The sequence below is a fragment of the Leptosomus discolor genome, chromosome 14, assembly GCF_034619465.1.
Source record: "Leptosomus discolor isolate bLepDis1 chromosome 14, bLepDis1.hap2, whole genome shotgun sequence".
NCBI lineage: Eukaryota > Metazoa > Chordata > Aves > Leptosomiformes > Leptosomidae > Leptosomus > Leptosomus discolor.
Genome location: NC_141404.1, coordinates 8890031 through 8906131, shown reverse-complemented (window position 1 = coordinate 8906131; position 16101 = coordinate 8890031). Strand labels below are relative to the sequence as shown.

The 16101-nt window shown below is 42.2% G+C and overlaps 1 protein-coding gene across 3 annotated transcripts in view; it reads left to right on the top strand.

Moving 5' to 3' along the window:
• MAPK8IP3 (mitogen-activated protein kinase 8 interacting protein 3) overlaps nt 1-16101 on the top strand; it is a 79046-nt gene that overhangs the window by 41736 nt on the left and 21209 nt on the right. For 2 of the 3 annotated variants that reach the window (XM_086473071.1, XM_086473069.1), the window contains exons 8-14: nt 312-414; nt 3037-3155; nt 7299-7310; nt 11087-11144; nt 12146-12298; nt 13874-13955; nt 15731-15882. In XM_086473071.1, the coding sequence (XP_086329197.1) occupies nt 312-414; nt 3037-3155; nt 7299-7310; nt 11087-11144; nt 12146-12298; nt 13874-13955; nt 15731-15882 (679 nt within the window). Of the gene's footprint in view, nt 1-311; nt 415-3036; nt 3156-7298; nt 7311-8705; nt 8724-11086; nt 11145-12145; nt 12299-13873; nt 13956-15730; nt 15883-16101 lie in introns of all 3 variants that reach the window. The other variant, XM_086473070.1, reaches the window with a different exon arrangement.

Here is a 16101-nt window from a genome sequence, read left to right as displayed (position 1 = left end):
AAGTTTATTTGGAATTCATTTTAATGGATGAAATATTTCTGGTTGTGACATTTTAATGAGGATTCAAATGAACTTGGTGACATGCTGGTATAGTGTGGGGGGGGAGGGGATGCTTATGGTCTTCCTGCTCTGAAATTGTGAGGGCACCTTCCCAGCACTAGTGCATTTGTGACTCTAGATGATCAGCCACCTTCTGTTCCTATGTTAAGACTTTGAACATGACACCATGAAGTTTTGAAACCTCAAAGCTGCAAAAGTCTCTTCAAGGAACACCATCCTGTTAAGTCCTGATCCTATATTTTCTTACGTAGGAATGGGCAGCAGTGATGAGTGGTCTGATGTTCAGGACATCATCGACTCTACTCCAGAGCTGGATATGTGTCAAGACCCCCGCCTGGAACGCACTGGTAACAGGTATTGATTGTGTCTTTTCACTGTGTGCTCTTCCACTTGGTCTTATGGAAAGTGAGGAACAGATGCTGTGGCTCACACTGAGTTCAAGATGCAGCTGCTTGAGAAAGTCCATATATTCTGCCTAGTGCGAATATGAGGGGTCCTGACCTGACTGTCTTTGAGTTCTCCAGAGGCAGCAGAGATCTGCTGGTAATCTGCAGAGGGATCTGTCCAGCTGACCCAGAACTGGGTTGGTTTGCCTTGCTGGATCAGGAAGGACAGAAAGATGGAGCAACAAAAGGTTTAAGACAGGCAATGAGGACATGGGCTTAAACTATCAGGAAGAGGGAAAAGATGCATTTGTCTAATAAGAGATCAGTTCTGAATTGAGTTTTAAAACCTCAAGTTTTCTTTCAGTTTTAATTTTTTCAAGTGTTTGAAGAGCAGGAGCAGGGCTGCTCCACGAGGGAGCGATCCCAGTCCTGCAGGTTCTGAGTGGAGGGGCAGAGCACTGGTAATGAGCTCCCTCAGCAGCCCCAGCCAAGACAAGGGGATAAATTAGGTCCTCGAGCTACCCACGAGCAGCAGGAGACAGGGCTGAAGACAGGTACACCTACAGTGTAGCTCAAAGAAGGACTGAAGGCATAGGCCTGAGGTCAAGGGAGCCCTTGGACCAATGGGTAGGTGCGGGTCCCAGGTGAGGCTGATCAGAGCAGTTTTGACCCATCAATGCACTCAGGACCTGCACAGAGTTCTCTGAATTAGCAGACTTTTACTGAACTACTCTGCTGCTCTGGTTCCTATCCATCACCTGTTTCATGCTGAATAGGAGGCTCCCTAAAGGCTATTAATTTTGGCACCATATTTCTGTGAGGCATGTATTAGTCTAGAGTTATTAGTCTATGTACCCTGATTAATTTTTACTAAGGTCAGGTGATCAATTTTACAGGATTCATTAATTTTTACCCTTGTCCAGTGGGTAATTTGGCACTACACCAGCAAAAATAACTCCCTAGCTCTTACAGGTATGCAGAAGATAGTACACTGACAAAGTTAAGGCGAGATTTTCTCACAGTCAAAAATCTGGACTGAATTTGCCCTGTGGAGCACCTTCATCGAGAAGGGTATGAGCAGCAATAACAGATGCATTTCTCAGCTGTGAAACCATATATATTAAACTCCTCTTGGAGTATGTAGGATGCATGGACAATTTTTAGGGTCAGATGCAGGAGGAATCTAGGTAGCTGAAACAGCTTTTTGTGGGGAAGACAAAAGTGACTGATGAGATCAGATTGAAAATTGGTCAGACCCAAGGAAGAGAATGGAATGGAGAGGATTGCTGCACTGGGAGGTCTTCAGGCAGTGATCTTTGATCCAGGTAGTGAGAAAGCTACTGGAGACACAAGCTAACTCGAGCTGCTGAACAATGTGCTTGCTGCTTTAAAAGCAGAATGCTTTTGAGTATATACAGCTTCTGAAAGTTGAGTGCTGAAGAGGTAGCTTCAAGCTGAATTAGGTCTTCAGGTCAGACACTGAGTGCTGGTTTCTTCTTGTCACTTGTGCTGTCCATTAGACTGTGTGAACTGATTAATTCTGGAGCAGTCACGGCACCCATTTGTAGCTCTTCAGTGCTTTCAGATGTCTGGGTAGCTGTAATTTTTCTGTAACTGAAAAAACCCACTATTTTTTTTCCTCTTCTCTGTAATGTGCTGTAACTCTGCAATATCAGAGGCAACTACGGCACCCCGTTTGTAACCTCCAGGCTTTATCACTGAGACTTGATTTATCTAAGAATGAAGCCACGCAGCTTGAGATAAGTTCCAGTGGTACTGACCTTTCTGTTAGACTGCTGGAAAAATTGCACAGCATCTCTTCATGCTGGATGATTCCCCTCATACAAGGCAAGGCACTTAAAAGTGTTTATACCTATTAAGACCGTTTTTTTAGAGTAGGCAATGACAGTTCCAGAGGTTGCCCCACCTCCTGTAACAGCTGTTTTCTGTTTGAGCCATGCAACTGTCAAGAAACACAAGAAGATTCTTGACGGTACCAAAGACACCAAGAGGTGGAAATGTGCTCCTGTATGATACAATTATAAAGCATTAACTGTGATTTACCTTTAATGAAATACATTTTGCTGACATGTGAAGAAGCATTTTGGCACATAGACTCACCCAAAGAAACTAACCCTTTAGGCTGATTTCACTTACTAGTTGGCAAAGAAAAAAAGACCGTTGCTGTTTTCAACATTTGAGTCCTTATCTGATCTTACTGCTGTCCGAGGTTGCTGTCTAAAGTGATAGGAGTGGGAATCCTTGCAGAGTCTGAAAAGTCAGATCTGAGAGCTTCTGCAAGTTGAAATTTTTCTGTCAAATTTGAATGGTCATTAACTATTACAACTTAAAAGGAAGTTATCTGGGTGAGCTTTGAGGTCGTGCCTGATAGGTACTTGTCCTTGACATGGGGAATAAAACATGCTTTTTTTCTTTACTCAATACATTCCTTGAATCAGCCCATGGTGAACATGTGCTCTCAGGGCTTTGATTGCAATGGTCTGGGTTGCTCAGTATTTCAGAGAGAAATGTTCCAGCTTAAATATTGCTAAGTAACAAGAGTCCTTGTTTTTTTTTCTTCCAACAACAGCCCAACACAGGGGATTGTGAACAAAGCGTTTGGCATCAATACAGACTCTCTGTATCATGAACTTTCCACAGCAGGGTCCGAAGTTATTGGAGATGTTGATGAAGGAGCAGATCTACTAGGTAAAAACTTGTTTAGAACCATTCTGTTTCATCTGGTACAATAACAACTATGTTAAGATTCTAGAAGCACTTTCAGAACTTGGATGTTTAGCTTTAAAAAAATGGCATGGAAATTGAGACATTAGGTGACTGAAATGCATACCTTCTAAGTAATGCTTACTTAGAAAATAACTTAAACTGTTGGGTAACTGTTGTTTGGGTTGTTTTTATAAGCATAAGTTATTTTTCTGTAGGATTCTCCCACACGAACAGTTTGAAGACAGTATTTCTCCTTCTGCTTCCCCCCCCAAATTTCTCCCCCTAGTAATTTTATGCACTAGCAATTTCACTTGGAATAGAGTTTGTTTGAAATTTGCAAGAAGATAACTCCTTTTGTTAAGTTTTTGAAGTTTAAATTATATGGAAATAGTATGGTCTGTATTGCAGTTTTTACCCTTTTATAGTCAGTCAAAGAGATGTAGCAATTCACTTTTTAGGCTGATTTTGAAGGAGCTTGTGATACCTGAAGTGTGGTTGTATTCCATATTCCTGACTAGGACTTTGAAGCAGTCAGAGAAGTGGCTTTGCCTCAGGTAGCAGTCTGAGCCTTTGCCATACTTTTTGGTGTGGCGCTCTTGAGTATCTAGACCTCAATTCGTGATAGAATTTAGGCGTGTGCTTAAGTCCTGCTGACTATTCTCCTGAATCAGGACAATATGAGTGGCCTTTGAATACTCAGACAACACAGACAGCTGACAAAGTTTATAACTGTGTAGTTCACTTTCAGTTTTACTGCTTGATTTAAAGAGCCTTAGGAGATGTGAGGACTCCAACAATATGTCTTTATGCATTTAGTAGCAAGAGATCTGGTCTGAAAGTGTAAGTTTCCTTTCTGGTGACTCCTGATGTAAGAGCTGCTTATGGATAATCTTGTAAGTTTGGTTCTGTAGATCTGTCCAGAACAGGATGAGCTGAATCATTCACAGATTTGCAGCAGCTCGCCTTTGTAGAAATTGAATTAGGAAGATACTTGTATCAGCTTTGAATTCGTGTCTTGTATCAGGACCCTCTAAAAGGGTATCTTTCTGCAGAGAGGATAGATTTTACCCTATTCACCGAAGACTTAATCATGAAGATGTGGACTGAAGACTGGAAAGGAGGTTAATACAGTACTTCTTAGTTTATCTGAGACAAAGCATCTGTGAAATTGTTATTATTGTAGGCAATAGTGTGACTATCATCAAAATGCTCGCAGTGCTTTTTTATATGGATAGGCTTTTTAGATGCATGATGCTAGGCCTGCAACATGCAAGAGAGCTCTTGTGCGTGGATTGATGACCATTACCTGAAGTGTTAATACATTTATTGTTTCACCTCCAACTTGAGATTGCCAGAAGAAGAAAATATACAGAAGATTCAGGATGGATGCACAGGCTTTCTCTGCCTGCATTTAGAGCCAACGCGGGCAGATACTTAAAAAATTAAGAAATTAGAAGGAAAAGCAAGATTTCCAGGTTTGAGAATCACCTGGATGTTAGCAGTCATTGCAGAAGGGTTGGGACTCCTGCTTAAAGTGGTCAGTAGGAGCTACGTGTGGCAGTTAAAGCTTCATCAACCTGCTATGGAATGAATTTTGGTTAGCCAGCCCCCATACGTGATTGGGAACTCTCTTCCTAGTAGAATCAAAGCATTAAAAACACTTGCAATCTTGCCATTGCCCGTCTTTTATCTTGGTCCTCAGGCACTCCTTATGTAGGAGACAGTATGGTTGATTTTATGCCTGTCTTACATCAGCCACTGTGCCAAGTGCTGCTTTCCTTTCCCCAGAATGGCTGGGCCGTCAGGGATTGCCAGCTTTGAAGAGTTACTATTCAGGAAAATTATTTGCTTGGTGTATGAACTGCTTCGGACAACCTGTTTCCTACTTCTGGAAGCCTGGCTTTTGGGAATCCACTTCCCCTTTGGATTACCCTGTACCCTGACCTAGCGATCAGTGAGAAATACAGACTGTTGTTTTCAAAGGGCCAAAGATTTTAGTTGCCCAACCCTTGCAATGTCGATCACCCCAGTTTCAGTTAAAGTCAAAGCTGCTTCACCTCTTCAGGCTGCCCAAAGACCAGTGATTGATTCTGGGTCATGAGACATGTTTTGTTTGGCCATTACTGCTTGTAATAAAAGTGTACAGAGGCTTTGTTGAACAGTGTCCCTGTAAGTGTGGCTTATGAAGACCACATAGTCTGGATTATGAAGAGTACATGTCTGTGCTGGGACAATTTTCTGGTTTGAGGAGAGCGGCAAAACTCTTGCAGGTGATCACATGGTAGGCTAGCATGATACGAAGGCTTCTCCTGGTTCCATTTCAAACCTGAGAGATGGGCTGTGATGAAGTTGGGTGGTTCTGTGCGTTTTCTGTGAGAAATGTTAATCTAAATAATCCTTTTGTTGAGTTCTGGCTACTGACTCTGTCCATGTAAAAGTTTTCTTTAAAATGAGAACACATGTTGCCAGGATTGTACAAAGGGAGGAAGGGAAGGTAGAGAGAGATCTTAGAGGTCATGTCTCTGACCAAGAAATGAGATTCATACTTTTTTTTTTTTTTTTTTGGCTTTGTGCAATAGAAAGCACTAAGAAAGTCTGGTAAAGGTGGAAGCAAAAGGCTAGATCTTAGTACTGACAGATCTGTCAGCGTTATTCAAAATCTTGCCTTTCTTGTTAGATAAATTCTCTCTTCCTGCTGTACCTTTGAGTCTGAAGAGCCACAGAGGAACTTTATGGAAGCAATGTAAGGAACCAGATCCACAAGCCGAAAGAGTTGCTCCCGCTTTCTGGGTCGTATTTGGACCTCTCTGTAAATCAAAAGAATTAATGAAGTTTACCCCACCTAAGTGAAATTTGAATACTTCCTCTAGTCTCGCTCAAAACTTGGCAATCAGTCTTCAAAGAATATTCTGTCATTTTGGATTCAGTTTCTTAAAGAAAGAGGAATCTCATTAAAGAGGACTTTAAAATAGAAGATCTTACAGAAATTACCCTTGAGCAGTAGCTGGCAGGCAAGTCTGTTCCTTGAATGGAACATCTCACTCATTCCTTCTGGATATCTGCAAAGTGGCCAGCATCTCTTGGTACAAAATTGGCACTCTTCATTGCAATTTTTGAATGTAAAATAATAAAATATGTGGCTTTCCCCCCCCGCTTTACATACATGAGTTTGTATAGGAAGTATTCTGGAGAATGTGTAGTGAGAACAATTATTTACTAGTGGTAATTGTAGACCAGATTCACTTCTTTCTCACTACAACCTTAGAAACACTAGTTGGCTGTTTTCCTGTGTATTCATGTGTTAATCGCAGGCTCATACCTCCGGATCCTGGGTAGGCTTCTCCTTCCCACATCTGCCTCCCCCTGCTCCTATCCCAAGACTTTCTGGATGTGAAGCAGCCCTAGAAGTTTGGTTGTGTGCTATGGGCAGGTCCTTCCTTTTAGTTGTAGGATGCCCAACTGTGTTTCCTTTGGAGATTAAAACCGCCCTTCAAATAACAGGGATTTTGTGGTGAAGACACAAATTCAGTTGCATTACCGTTAAATTTATATGTAGGTTTTTTGTACAGAAGTTAAAATGGGATTATCAAATTGAGTCCTAACACTGCACTGTAAAAAAAAAAAAAAAAAAAGTTTTAAAATGCAACTAATTATCTTTTGCAAGCTGAAGTATCACTGAAGAGCACATTTATTATCAGAAGATCTAGGTGCTAAAATCACAAGGGGAGAGGAAATGAGAAGGTAGTGGAACTAGCTGTTCTGCATTTAGTAGCACATGACTAAGTAAAGAGAAAAAAAAGGTTTATTCAGTCCAGGAAGATGTGATTGCCTGAGATTCATGTCAGGAAAAGTGGGGGTAGCTGAGGCATGTGGTTGCAGTTGTACCACAGGTGATCTTGCCTTGATTTTTTTTTTTTTTATGTCCTGTATGTAGAGTCATGCCATCTACAGTCATGGCAGGTCCTGTCCTTACTATTTCATGCCTTTTGACATTGAAATGGCTGAGTCATTGTTAATTTTTTTTGAACAAAATTTTTATTTTGTTGGTTTCAGTCACTGATTGATCCTTTTTTCACTTCCTTTTTTTCCCTTGTCTCTCTGTGCTTCGCTGGACATGGCCCATAGGGGAGTTCTCAGGTGTGTATCTCCTCTGCTCAGTTTCCTTTCTTGTTTCTTTTTTTCTTTGTTGAGGTCGAATGACATGGTATACACGTGTGATACTCCCCTGCTCTTGTCCAAACACGGTTGGCTTTGCAGACTTCTCCCACCTTCACCTCGCTTGGTTGCCTTGCACCAGTGGGTCCCTGGGCAGCGGGATGTCCCCGCTCTGTGCTCCCACGCCTGCTGCGTTCCTTGTGTGGCTTTCTGCAGGTTTGCTCCACTGTGTTACAATGGCCTGTCACTCAAGGTCTTGGGGCTCACAGTGCTTTTCTTTCTGTCAGGACAGGTGCTGTGCTTGGAGCAGAGCTTGGGTGGGAGCAAGACTGAGTTAGGTTCCCACTGTCTCTTAGCAAACCACACTGTGAGGAATCCCCCGTGTGCATGATGGCCAGTGTGGATCAGTTGATGCATACTGGCCCCCTTTTGGAATAGCTGTAGTGATATTAAAGGCACTTTCTTGGTGGATTAGAGTGGCAAAGCCTCTGTCTTTCATGGAAGCTTTGCCTTTCTGGCAGGAGTATAAGTGATAGCTACATCTTTTGTTTTGTTGAAGGAGACTCACTGCCTTAGGGCCATGCTCTGTCAGAAGGTTTGCACCTTTCTGTAAGATATCCTTGGGCCCTCATGCAATTTCAGATGAAGTCAAGGGGATCTCTCTTGATTTCAGTGCAAATTGGATGAAGTTTTCCCTGTAGTAAAGGCAGGTGACTAATGCAGCCACGATAGCATAATGCTGTGCGGTGATGAGCTCTGTCACGTTTCTTTGTCCAACACCTCTCAGTGTGGGCTCTGTGAGGTTATATATAAAAGAAAGGGATGGCATCATCCTTTCTTTTAGTTCAGACTGTTTTTACTGTAAGCCACTTTTTTTGTGATCTACTCTCAGAAAACCTCCAGTTGAAGTTGGGTTGGAGTTTGTTGCAGTGTGGAGATGGATTGGGCCTGTGCAAGGAGGCCAGATGAGAGCTTTGATATCCAGCCCCCCCTTTTGTTTTTCCTCCTGCTGCTGTCCTTCCCTCACGCTGTTCATAATGTCTGTTGAACTGCCTTTGTTGTGGGGATGGGAAACCCAAAGACATGTGGTCCAGGGGAGCTGATGAAGATGGAGGAAACTGATGAGCTCATCTTGAGCTTGTCCTGACATCTCAGGTGTAAATCCCTGTTAGGCCAGGCTGCGGTAGAACAAGGTGTAGATTAGCTACGACTGAGCATCACATACACTGGCACCACACACAGATATACACATGCTGATGAGCTGCTCTGTTTGCTATTTACAGATTGGTACTTAATGGCTGCTTTTTTTCTCTTCCTTTCTTCCCCTTTGTCCCCATCTCTTTCTGTTCCCTTTCTCGTATGGGATGGCTCTCATAGTACGGGATGATTTCTTTGGTAAGGCGAAGGCCTTTTTTCTTTTCTTTTTTTTCTTTTTTATGCATTTTTTTTCTAAATTTCTTCCATTCACTCAACATCCCTCCATATGTCTTGCATTGTCTTGGTTTGGTTTTTTGTGATGGTGGTATCACTTTTCCAAGAAGCAGGACGCAGCTGGTCAGTAGCGGTGGTTTGGGGATTTTCCTCTGTTTATTGTAGTTGATTATCCACTTTGATGCTTCACACTATTTGCACGTCTATGGGAGGTGGACAGTGTAGGATGGGCTCTGTTAGACAGGGCTCTGTCCAGACCTCTCCTCCCTTTGCTCCGCGCCACAAAGGGGTGAAGAGAACTCCTTTTAGTCACTCCACAGTGTTTTTGTGGGTTTTTTTTTGCCAGGATCAGGGCTTTCCCATTACAGCCTGCATAAGGTTATTTCATAGTATCCATTCTAATGGCTCGGCGAAGCTTCGTCTATTTCTTTATTGCATGACTAGCTCTTCAGACCTCTTGCTGGTTAAAGCATTGGGCTGTCACTGTGTCACACACAAATAAGGTAGAAGCTGTGTTGAGGATACTGATGGTAGGGATGCTGTATGGCATTTAGTTCTAGCTCGATAGCTCACCCTCTTCATCAGAGTGCCTTTCTGTCCTAAAAACAGCTGCAGAGGGGGATAGATAATGAATGGGAAGGAAAAAGATTTAGTCCAAAAAACCTGGGATGAACACTGATGTCCCTCAGCACTTGTAACGTCCTTGTGCCATTTTAATGTCTTACTGGCTAAATAATTAATTGATCATTTGTAGAATTACTAAAAAGGAACAAGAAAATCATTTAATAAACAGATGACTTCTTGGTCTTCTGATCAACTTACAGCGTGCCACAAAAGAAAGGGCTACAGGTCATTCACCTTACCAAACCAAAAATACACTTCAGTTTACACAGCAGTTAGTGTGTCTCACTTTTTTGCTGTTTGCAGTATTCTTTGACACAGCATCCAAAGAACACATTGCCTGAAACATCAAAGTGATTAATTATCTGTCTACTAATTTTTCAAAAGTTATTTCAAAAATCTGCTTCTCATTAATTCTTGCTGGGAATTTGCTTTTGCCATCAAAAATTCATCCCATTTAACTGTGGGAAGAGGATCTGTATGTTGGAGTATTGTGATGTGTTCTCACTTCTCGTATGCTACCATGTTTCTCTAACTTTCATTTACTTCAAGTTTGTGTTGTTTTTATTTTATTGCAAATATTAATTAACCAGCAAATAATGGATCATGAAAACTGTTGATGTCTTTGCTGTAAAGGAAGAGGTAGTTCAGAGGGCAGGACAAGGAGCACTTCAACGTAAACACTGATGGTTGTGAGACTTCTTCATGCTCTGGCACCTGTGGTGAGAGATGACCTGCAACCCGCAGCACTGTCCCCTGACAGGGAGAAGCCTCTTTGCCTTTAGTTCTCAGGCGGCCTCTATTCCCCGCTGTAAGACAGAAGCTGACTCCGGGAGCCAGCAAGTCCTTGGCAGCAGGAAACAATCCAAATATGCTTTTGGTCTCTAAATTCCTTTCCATTTGGTTTTATGAAGTCCAGAATTCCGCCTTCACTTTTAGCCCCAGATTTTTCAAAGTTCTTACAACTCACTCTGCATATTGCAGTCATTGACACTGATGCCCAAGTGCAAGTGCAGTGTGTCTGATGTAGTTGTTTTCTTGAGTGTGGGTCTTAAGTGATGGGACTGAGACTTAGGATTTTGAACATCTGTAAGAAGATTGTTAAAGGTAGATAGAGCAATGGACAATCTAAACTTCTATTAAAATTGCTCTAGTGGAAGGCTGATAATGAGAAGCCTTTCATGTGCATGAAACTGGTCACAACTATGATCCCCAATCTGTACTGAGAAACAGAAAGTTTGGCTTATACTAAGAAAGAAAGAAAATCACCGACGTGCAAATGTGGGCAGCAATTTGGACAGTGTTCTGCTGTCCTCTGTGAAAAACCCGTGAGCTACTACCTTCTTTCTGTATGAGTGATGTTAAAAAATGGTTGCAATAGCTCATGGCTGAACCAGGAGTTACTGACTTGACTTCCCCTAACTGGTGTTAGTGAAGATCTCTCTGTCCCTCTCAAGGGAGTCTCTGAAAGTTGGGGTAGGAAGCTAGGTCTGCATTTGAGCTCTTTACAGAAGGACACATGGGTGTCTTTGCTTGTGGTGCCTGGTCTTTCAGCAAGAGGGACTCCACTCTCCACAGCAGGACACAGAAGCTTAGGGAAAGCCTAACAAAAGTGATTTCTCTTCATCAAGCATGAGTCAGGCAGTGCCATAGAAGCTTCACATTTCTAGGAGAACAGGTGAAAACTGCCTGACTTTTCTTTTCAGGAATGGGCAAAGAAGTGGGGAATCTGCTGCTGGAGAACTCGCAGCTACTGGAGACCAAGTAAGGAACTGTTGCGTGCTCTGAACTGCCTGCCTGGTTATAAATAAAATGTCATCTTGAAGTAGATCTTGGCCAGAACTACTGCCTCACAGGGGCTTGCTCATTTATCTAACAGGTTCTCTTGAATACTTGTTGTTCCTTCAATCATAGAAGAGGAATTGCTCTTCTGAAAGACTTTCCTAACTGTTTCCTTTCTTCAGGCACTTGGATGAAGTATCTGGGAATGTGCTGGTAGGGTCTGATCCCAACTGAAATCAATGGCAAGCGTTTAATTAACCTCAGTGGGAATCTAGATATGGGTCTAAGCCTCTGTGAGGATATTGCTGTTTATAAGGTTTTATTTGCAAGTTTTTCTATTTGAAAAGAAAATTTTCTTACTATTGAGAAGAATTTTGAAAGATGTAATAGCTGATAAAGGAGAAGCAAACAATGTAATGAACTTATTTTTTGAGAAAGGCTGGCAAACCAGATATTAGAGCTAAGCAGCCAGGAAGAGGAAGGCAGAGTACTCCCAGAGGAGAGTTGGAGAACTTACTATGATAGGAAGCTGCTGATTTTAAAGATTTTAAGATCTTTCAGAGCTGATTGGAAATGCTTATTTATATCACTATTATCCACAATTATTCACAATTAAGATAACAGCAGTTCTGAAAGGTGTGTTTCAGCTCTTCATTCTGTTAAAAATAGATGTGAACCTTATGCAGGTGATAGGTTACCCTACGCCTGCCTTCTGCAGTATTCTGCCACCTTAAGGAGATGTCGGTCTGTCAATCAGGACACAGGACTGGACAACCTCATCCAATTATGGTGATTTCTGTGTTCTTCTGCAGCTCTTTCTTGTCAAAATCTACTTGCCCGTGAGTTATAGCTGGACTGAATTGTTTAAATATACACTCTTTTCAATTCTCCTTGTAGTACCTGTGACTTTAGTTTCGGGTCTGTCTTATGGACAGCTGCTGGTTTGGGGCATTTTTGCTTATTGTCCCTTTCACACCTTTAAGAAATGCTTTGAACGTTGTGAAGAATGATTTGATTGCCAAGGTGGACCAGCTGTCTGGAGAGCAAGAAGTGCTGAAGGGAGAGCTTGAAGCAACAAAGCAGGCCAAAGCCAAAATGGAAACCAGAGTCAAGGAGCTGGAGGAGGAGCTGAAAAGGTGAGTGATTCATACCCTGCCCCAGGGAGCTGGGAGGACGTGAGTGAGGTACCCACCTCCTCTGTTAATTTTATTCTGTTTCCCTCGTGGAGGTTAACATTGGAATCAAAGGTACCTTACAGAGCACTTCAAGGCTGATGGTAGGTGGCTGGGATATTTTTAGTGTTACGTTGTTTTTATTGGATTGAAATGGATTATTGAACGTTAGAAAACCTGCAGAATTTTCCTCTGTTGGACTAGGATTCTGCAGCAGCAACTTCGAATCCAGGCTCACTGGAGTGAAGCATTCAGAATTGCAATTTGCAATTTAAAAAAAAAAGGGGCGGAGAGTTTCAGAACCAATAGTTTTGAAGGAAGCTGTCAAGAGCTTGATCCTTGCAGCAGCCGGGACAGCTCTGAGAGGAATGAATGCCCATTTATTTAATGAAAGAGCTAATACTGATTCCCACAAACAATATTTAAATGCCAGAATTGTTAATTGTTTAATAGTTCGTGTTAAGAATGAGAAGAAGAGGCAGAAGAGATTTTTCAAGTCCTATGGAGGTAGCATTTGAAGAGATCCCACTTCTTATTTTCCACTCAGACTAGAGAAACAGAAGCCTGAATGCCTAGCAAAGCCTGTGATGATTTCACATCCATAAAACTAAAGATGCCCTGTGGGGCTCAAAGCAATATAATAACATTTTGACTATCTGTACATTGCACTGTAGCGTCTCAGTTCACAGGACAGTGTTTGTTTTGCAGCTGGAATCTGGAAGGTTGCCTCTCTAGTCTGAGCACAGAATTACCAAGAATAACACAGACTCGTCTCTTTGTTGTTCAGAGTATCTGAAATGAAAGTAGTCTCACAAGCAGTGGAAATAGGTCTAATTTTTTAAAATGCCTTTTTGAGTCTGTTGTAAAATATATAATATATTATGCAGTAGGGACATGAACTTTTTACGGGCAAGTGTGCCTCTTTAGGAGATGGAGACAGCATTTTTTTCCCGCAGTCTCTTTGCTGTTAATAAAAGTGCTTCTAATTCAAATGGGACTGCACCTTGGTATGGAGTTTAAAGAAATTAAAAGCACTCGGACAAATACTTTAAGTATGTTATTAACATGGATTTGGTTTCTCTTCTTTGCCATTATGGCAAACTATCCTTCACATTATAGGATTTTTTCACTGCACTGAAAACAGAAGCAGCCCAGAGGACGAACTCAAGCCAACATTTTCACTGCTGATAATGGCTCAGTTTTCCTGTGGTTAAGTTCTCATTGAACATTTGAACAGAGTTTGTGGCTCTGAAATAGAAATTGGCTGGACTGTTGCAGTGGCCAGGATTTCAGTGCTTACATCAAATGTTCCAAAGAAATGGGGTGATGTTGTGAAGCTGTTCAGAGTAACATGCTGCAAGAGAGAGGGAAAAATACCGGAGGAGCATCTCATAATTTGTACGCTTAGCTCACAGTTTGAACACGTTTCTTTGTGATGCATGCAGACAGAACTTCCCATAGATGGTTCTCATCCCAAAACACCTCAGGACCAGCCGTGGTATTACTTACTGATTTGATGCCTTTTTTCCTGTTTCCTAGAGTGAAATCTGAAGCAATTGTTGCCCGACGAGAACCCAAAGAGGAGGTGGAGGATGTAAGCAGCTATCTCTGTACAGAATTGGTATATTACATTACTAAAATGCCTGTGGGGAAAGGGGGTTTATATACTTACTCTATATTACTTCATATATATATAAGTCCTGAGATGCAGATTGATCTGCCCTCATTCACAATGAGTGCGAAGCTGGTGAACTGCGGGTTATTGCTGTTAAGCACTGCTAATAGATAAATGCCATGAGATTACCTCTTCATATGACTTTCAAACCATCTCTTGGCCCAGATGAGCAGCTGACACAGTGGCAATACTGTGCACGATGTGGTTTCTACAGAACGGTGCTAGAGCAGTGCCCTGCTCAGCACCTTCTCATTTTATCTGATTCTGCCTGATTTTGAATTACAGTTTAGCCTGCAGTGTGGTTTCTCTCAGGGTCTTGTGGTAGTCGGGTTTCTCCAGAAGAGCTTGTCTCCACATTGGCAGTGAAGCTGTAAGCCGTGAGGACATTGTGCAGTGAAATCCACGTTCTGCAGACAGCTTGGCAGCAGTTACTGCCTTCTTTTATTCTGTAATCTCAATCTTGCGGCATTGTGTTTCTCATTATTTCTTTTACGTAAGCCACTACTGCCTGTTACAGGGTATAGGCAGAGAAGGCTCATGGACTGTTCTTTTGTGGCAGCTCTTCAAACTGTTGTGGCTGAGGTAGACACTTTTCAACAAAGATCAACTGTAGCCAAAAAAAAAAAAAAAAAAAAGGCAAACCAAAGCAGTAACAGAGATTTTCCTTGTAAATGTTACTCTACTAGGATGGAATTAGATACACTTCTTTTCAATATCACTGTGTTCTTACTTTGTAAAAGATATGGAGCAGGCTCAATTCTAGCCTAATTCTATTGACTTTACTGGGGTGAACTTTGTCTGTTGAGAATTTAGGTAGATAGGAAAATTGTCAAGTTGTGCTTGTGAAATGCTGAGGACCGGAGTTCTTTGAAGCTGAACTGACAGGAGGTCTGGCTTTTTTTAAACTAAAAAAAAAGTTTGTAAAATTCCTTTTCATTTATACGTATCTTGGTATTTATTCCAAGTCCATGGAGGCTGGAGAGGGACTCCGTTAATTTATGCTATTCTAGCTTTCAGCAGTACTCACCAGCCAGGCTGAGCTTGGGAATTGCCACAGTCTAGGCACAACCCAGTGCTACTTACTAGTAATGAGCTCCCCAAATCCTTACAATTTCTTTTTGGGCAGGTCTTTTCCCCAACTTAGCCACGTTGTTCTCATTTGCCACTCCTCAAGGCAAACAGGATCTCATTCTTGTTGCCCTCTAACCCAAAGCCGTATGCTCCCTCATTGGAGGGCCAAGTTGTGTCACCAAAGAGAAAAGCCCTTTTCTTCTTTGGTTTCTTCTGCCCTTTATCAATGTGTACTAACAGAACGCCCCCTTCCTAGTACTCTTGAGAGGATTGTTGGCATTAGGTGGTGCTGCTTGCTGCTTGTGAGTGGGTTTGCTAATGAACTAAAACTTTGGTTTCTAAACTTCTGGACCAACGGACCACTGTCAGTTCTCATAATTCCTTGCAGGCTGTCGAAGCACCTTGCTGGCAATAGTCCCTGGGTGGGATTTTCAATTTGGTGGTCATTCTAATTCTAATTTCCATGGGTTTGCAGAACACCCCAGAGGTCCGTGGGTGATAGTTTAGGGCTCACTTGTCTAGAATTAGCACTTCATACAGGGAAATCAGAGGATAATCAAACAGAACAGAAGAACTAACGCATACGTCTTTCTGTTTCCTGACTTGCCCTGTACTAACATCAATCCCCTTCCATCTTTTGTTGGCTGAAGCAGTGCTCCTCCCCCCTGCAGGACAACATTCCCATAGCTCAGCGCCGCCGCTTCACCCGTGTGGAAATGGCCCGGGTTCTGATGGAGCGCAATCAGTACAAAGAGAGGTTGATGGAGCTCCAGGAGGCTGTCAGGTGGACAGAGATGATCAGGTGAGACTGGGTGTTGGTTGAACATTCCTATTTAGGACAGAACTTGGCGATGTTTGACCTTGTGGTCAATGGAAACCCTACCAAGATATGGACTGAGAAGTGCTGAAAGTTTTCCAAACTGTAGATGCTTCTCTCCTAATACCTAATTCTTTTTCTCTTATTCCTGAACCTGGGCTGCCAGTCTTGAGTTGCCATTGTTCTTTGGAGACACTGGGCAGT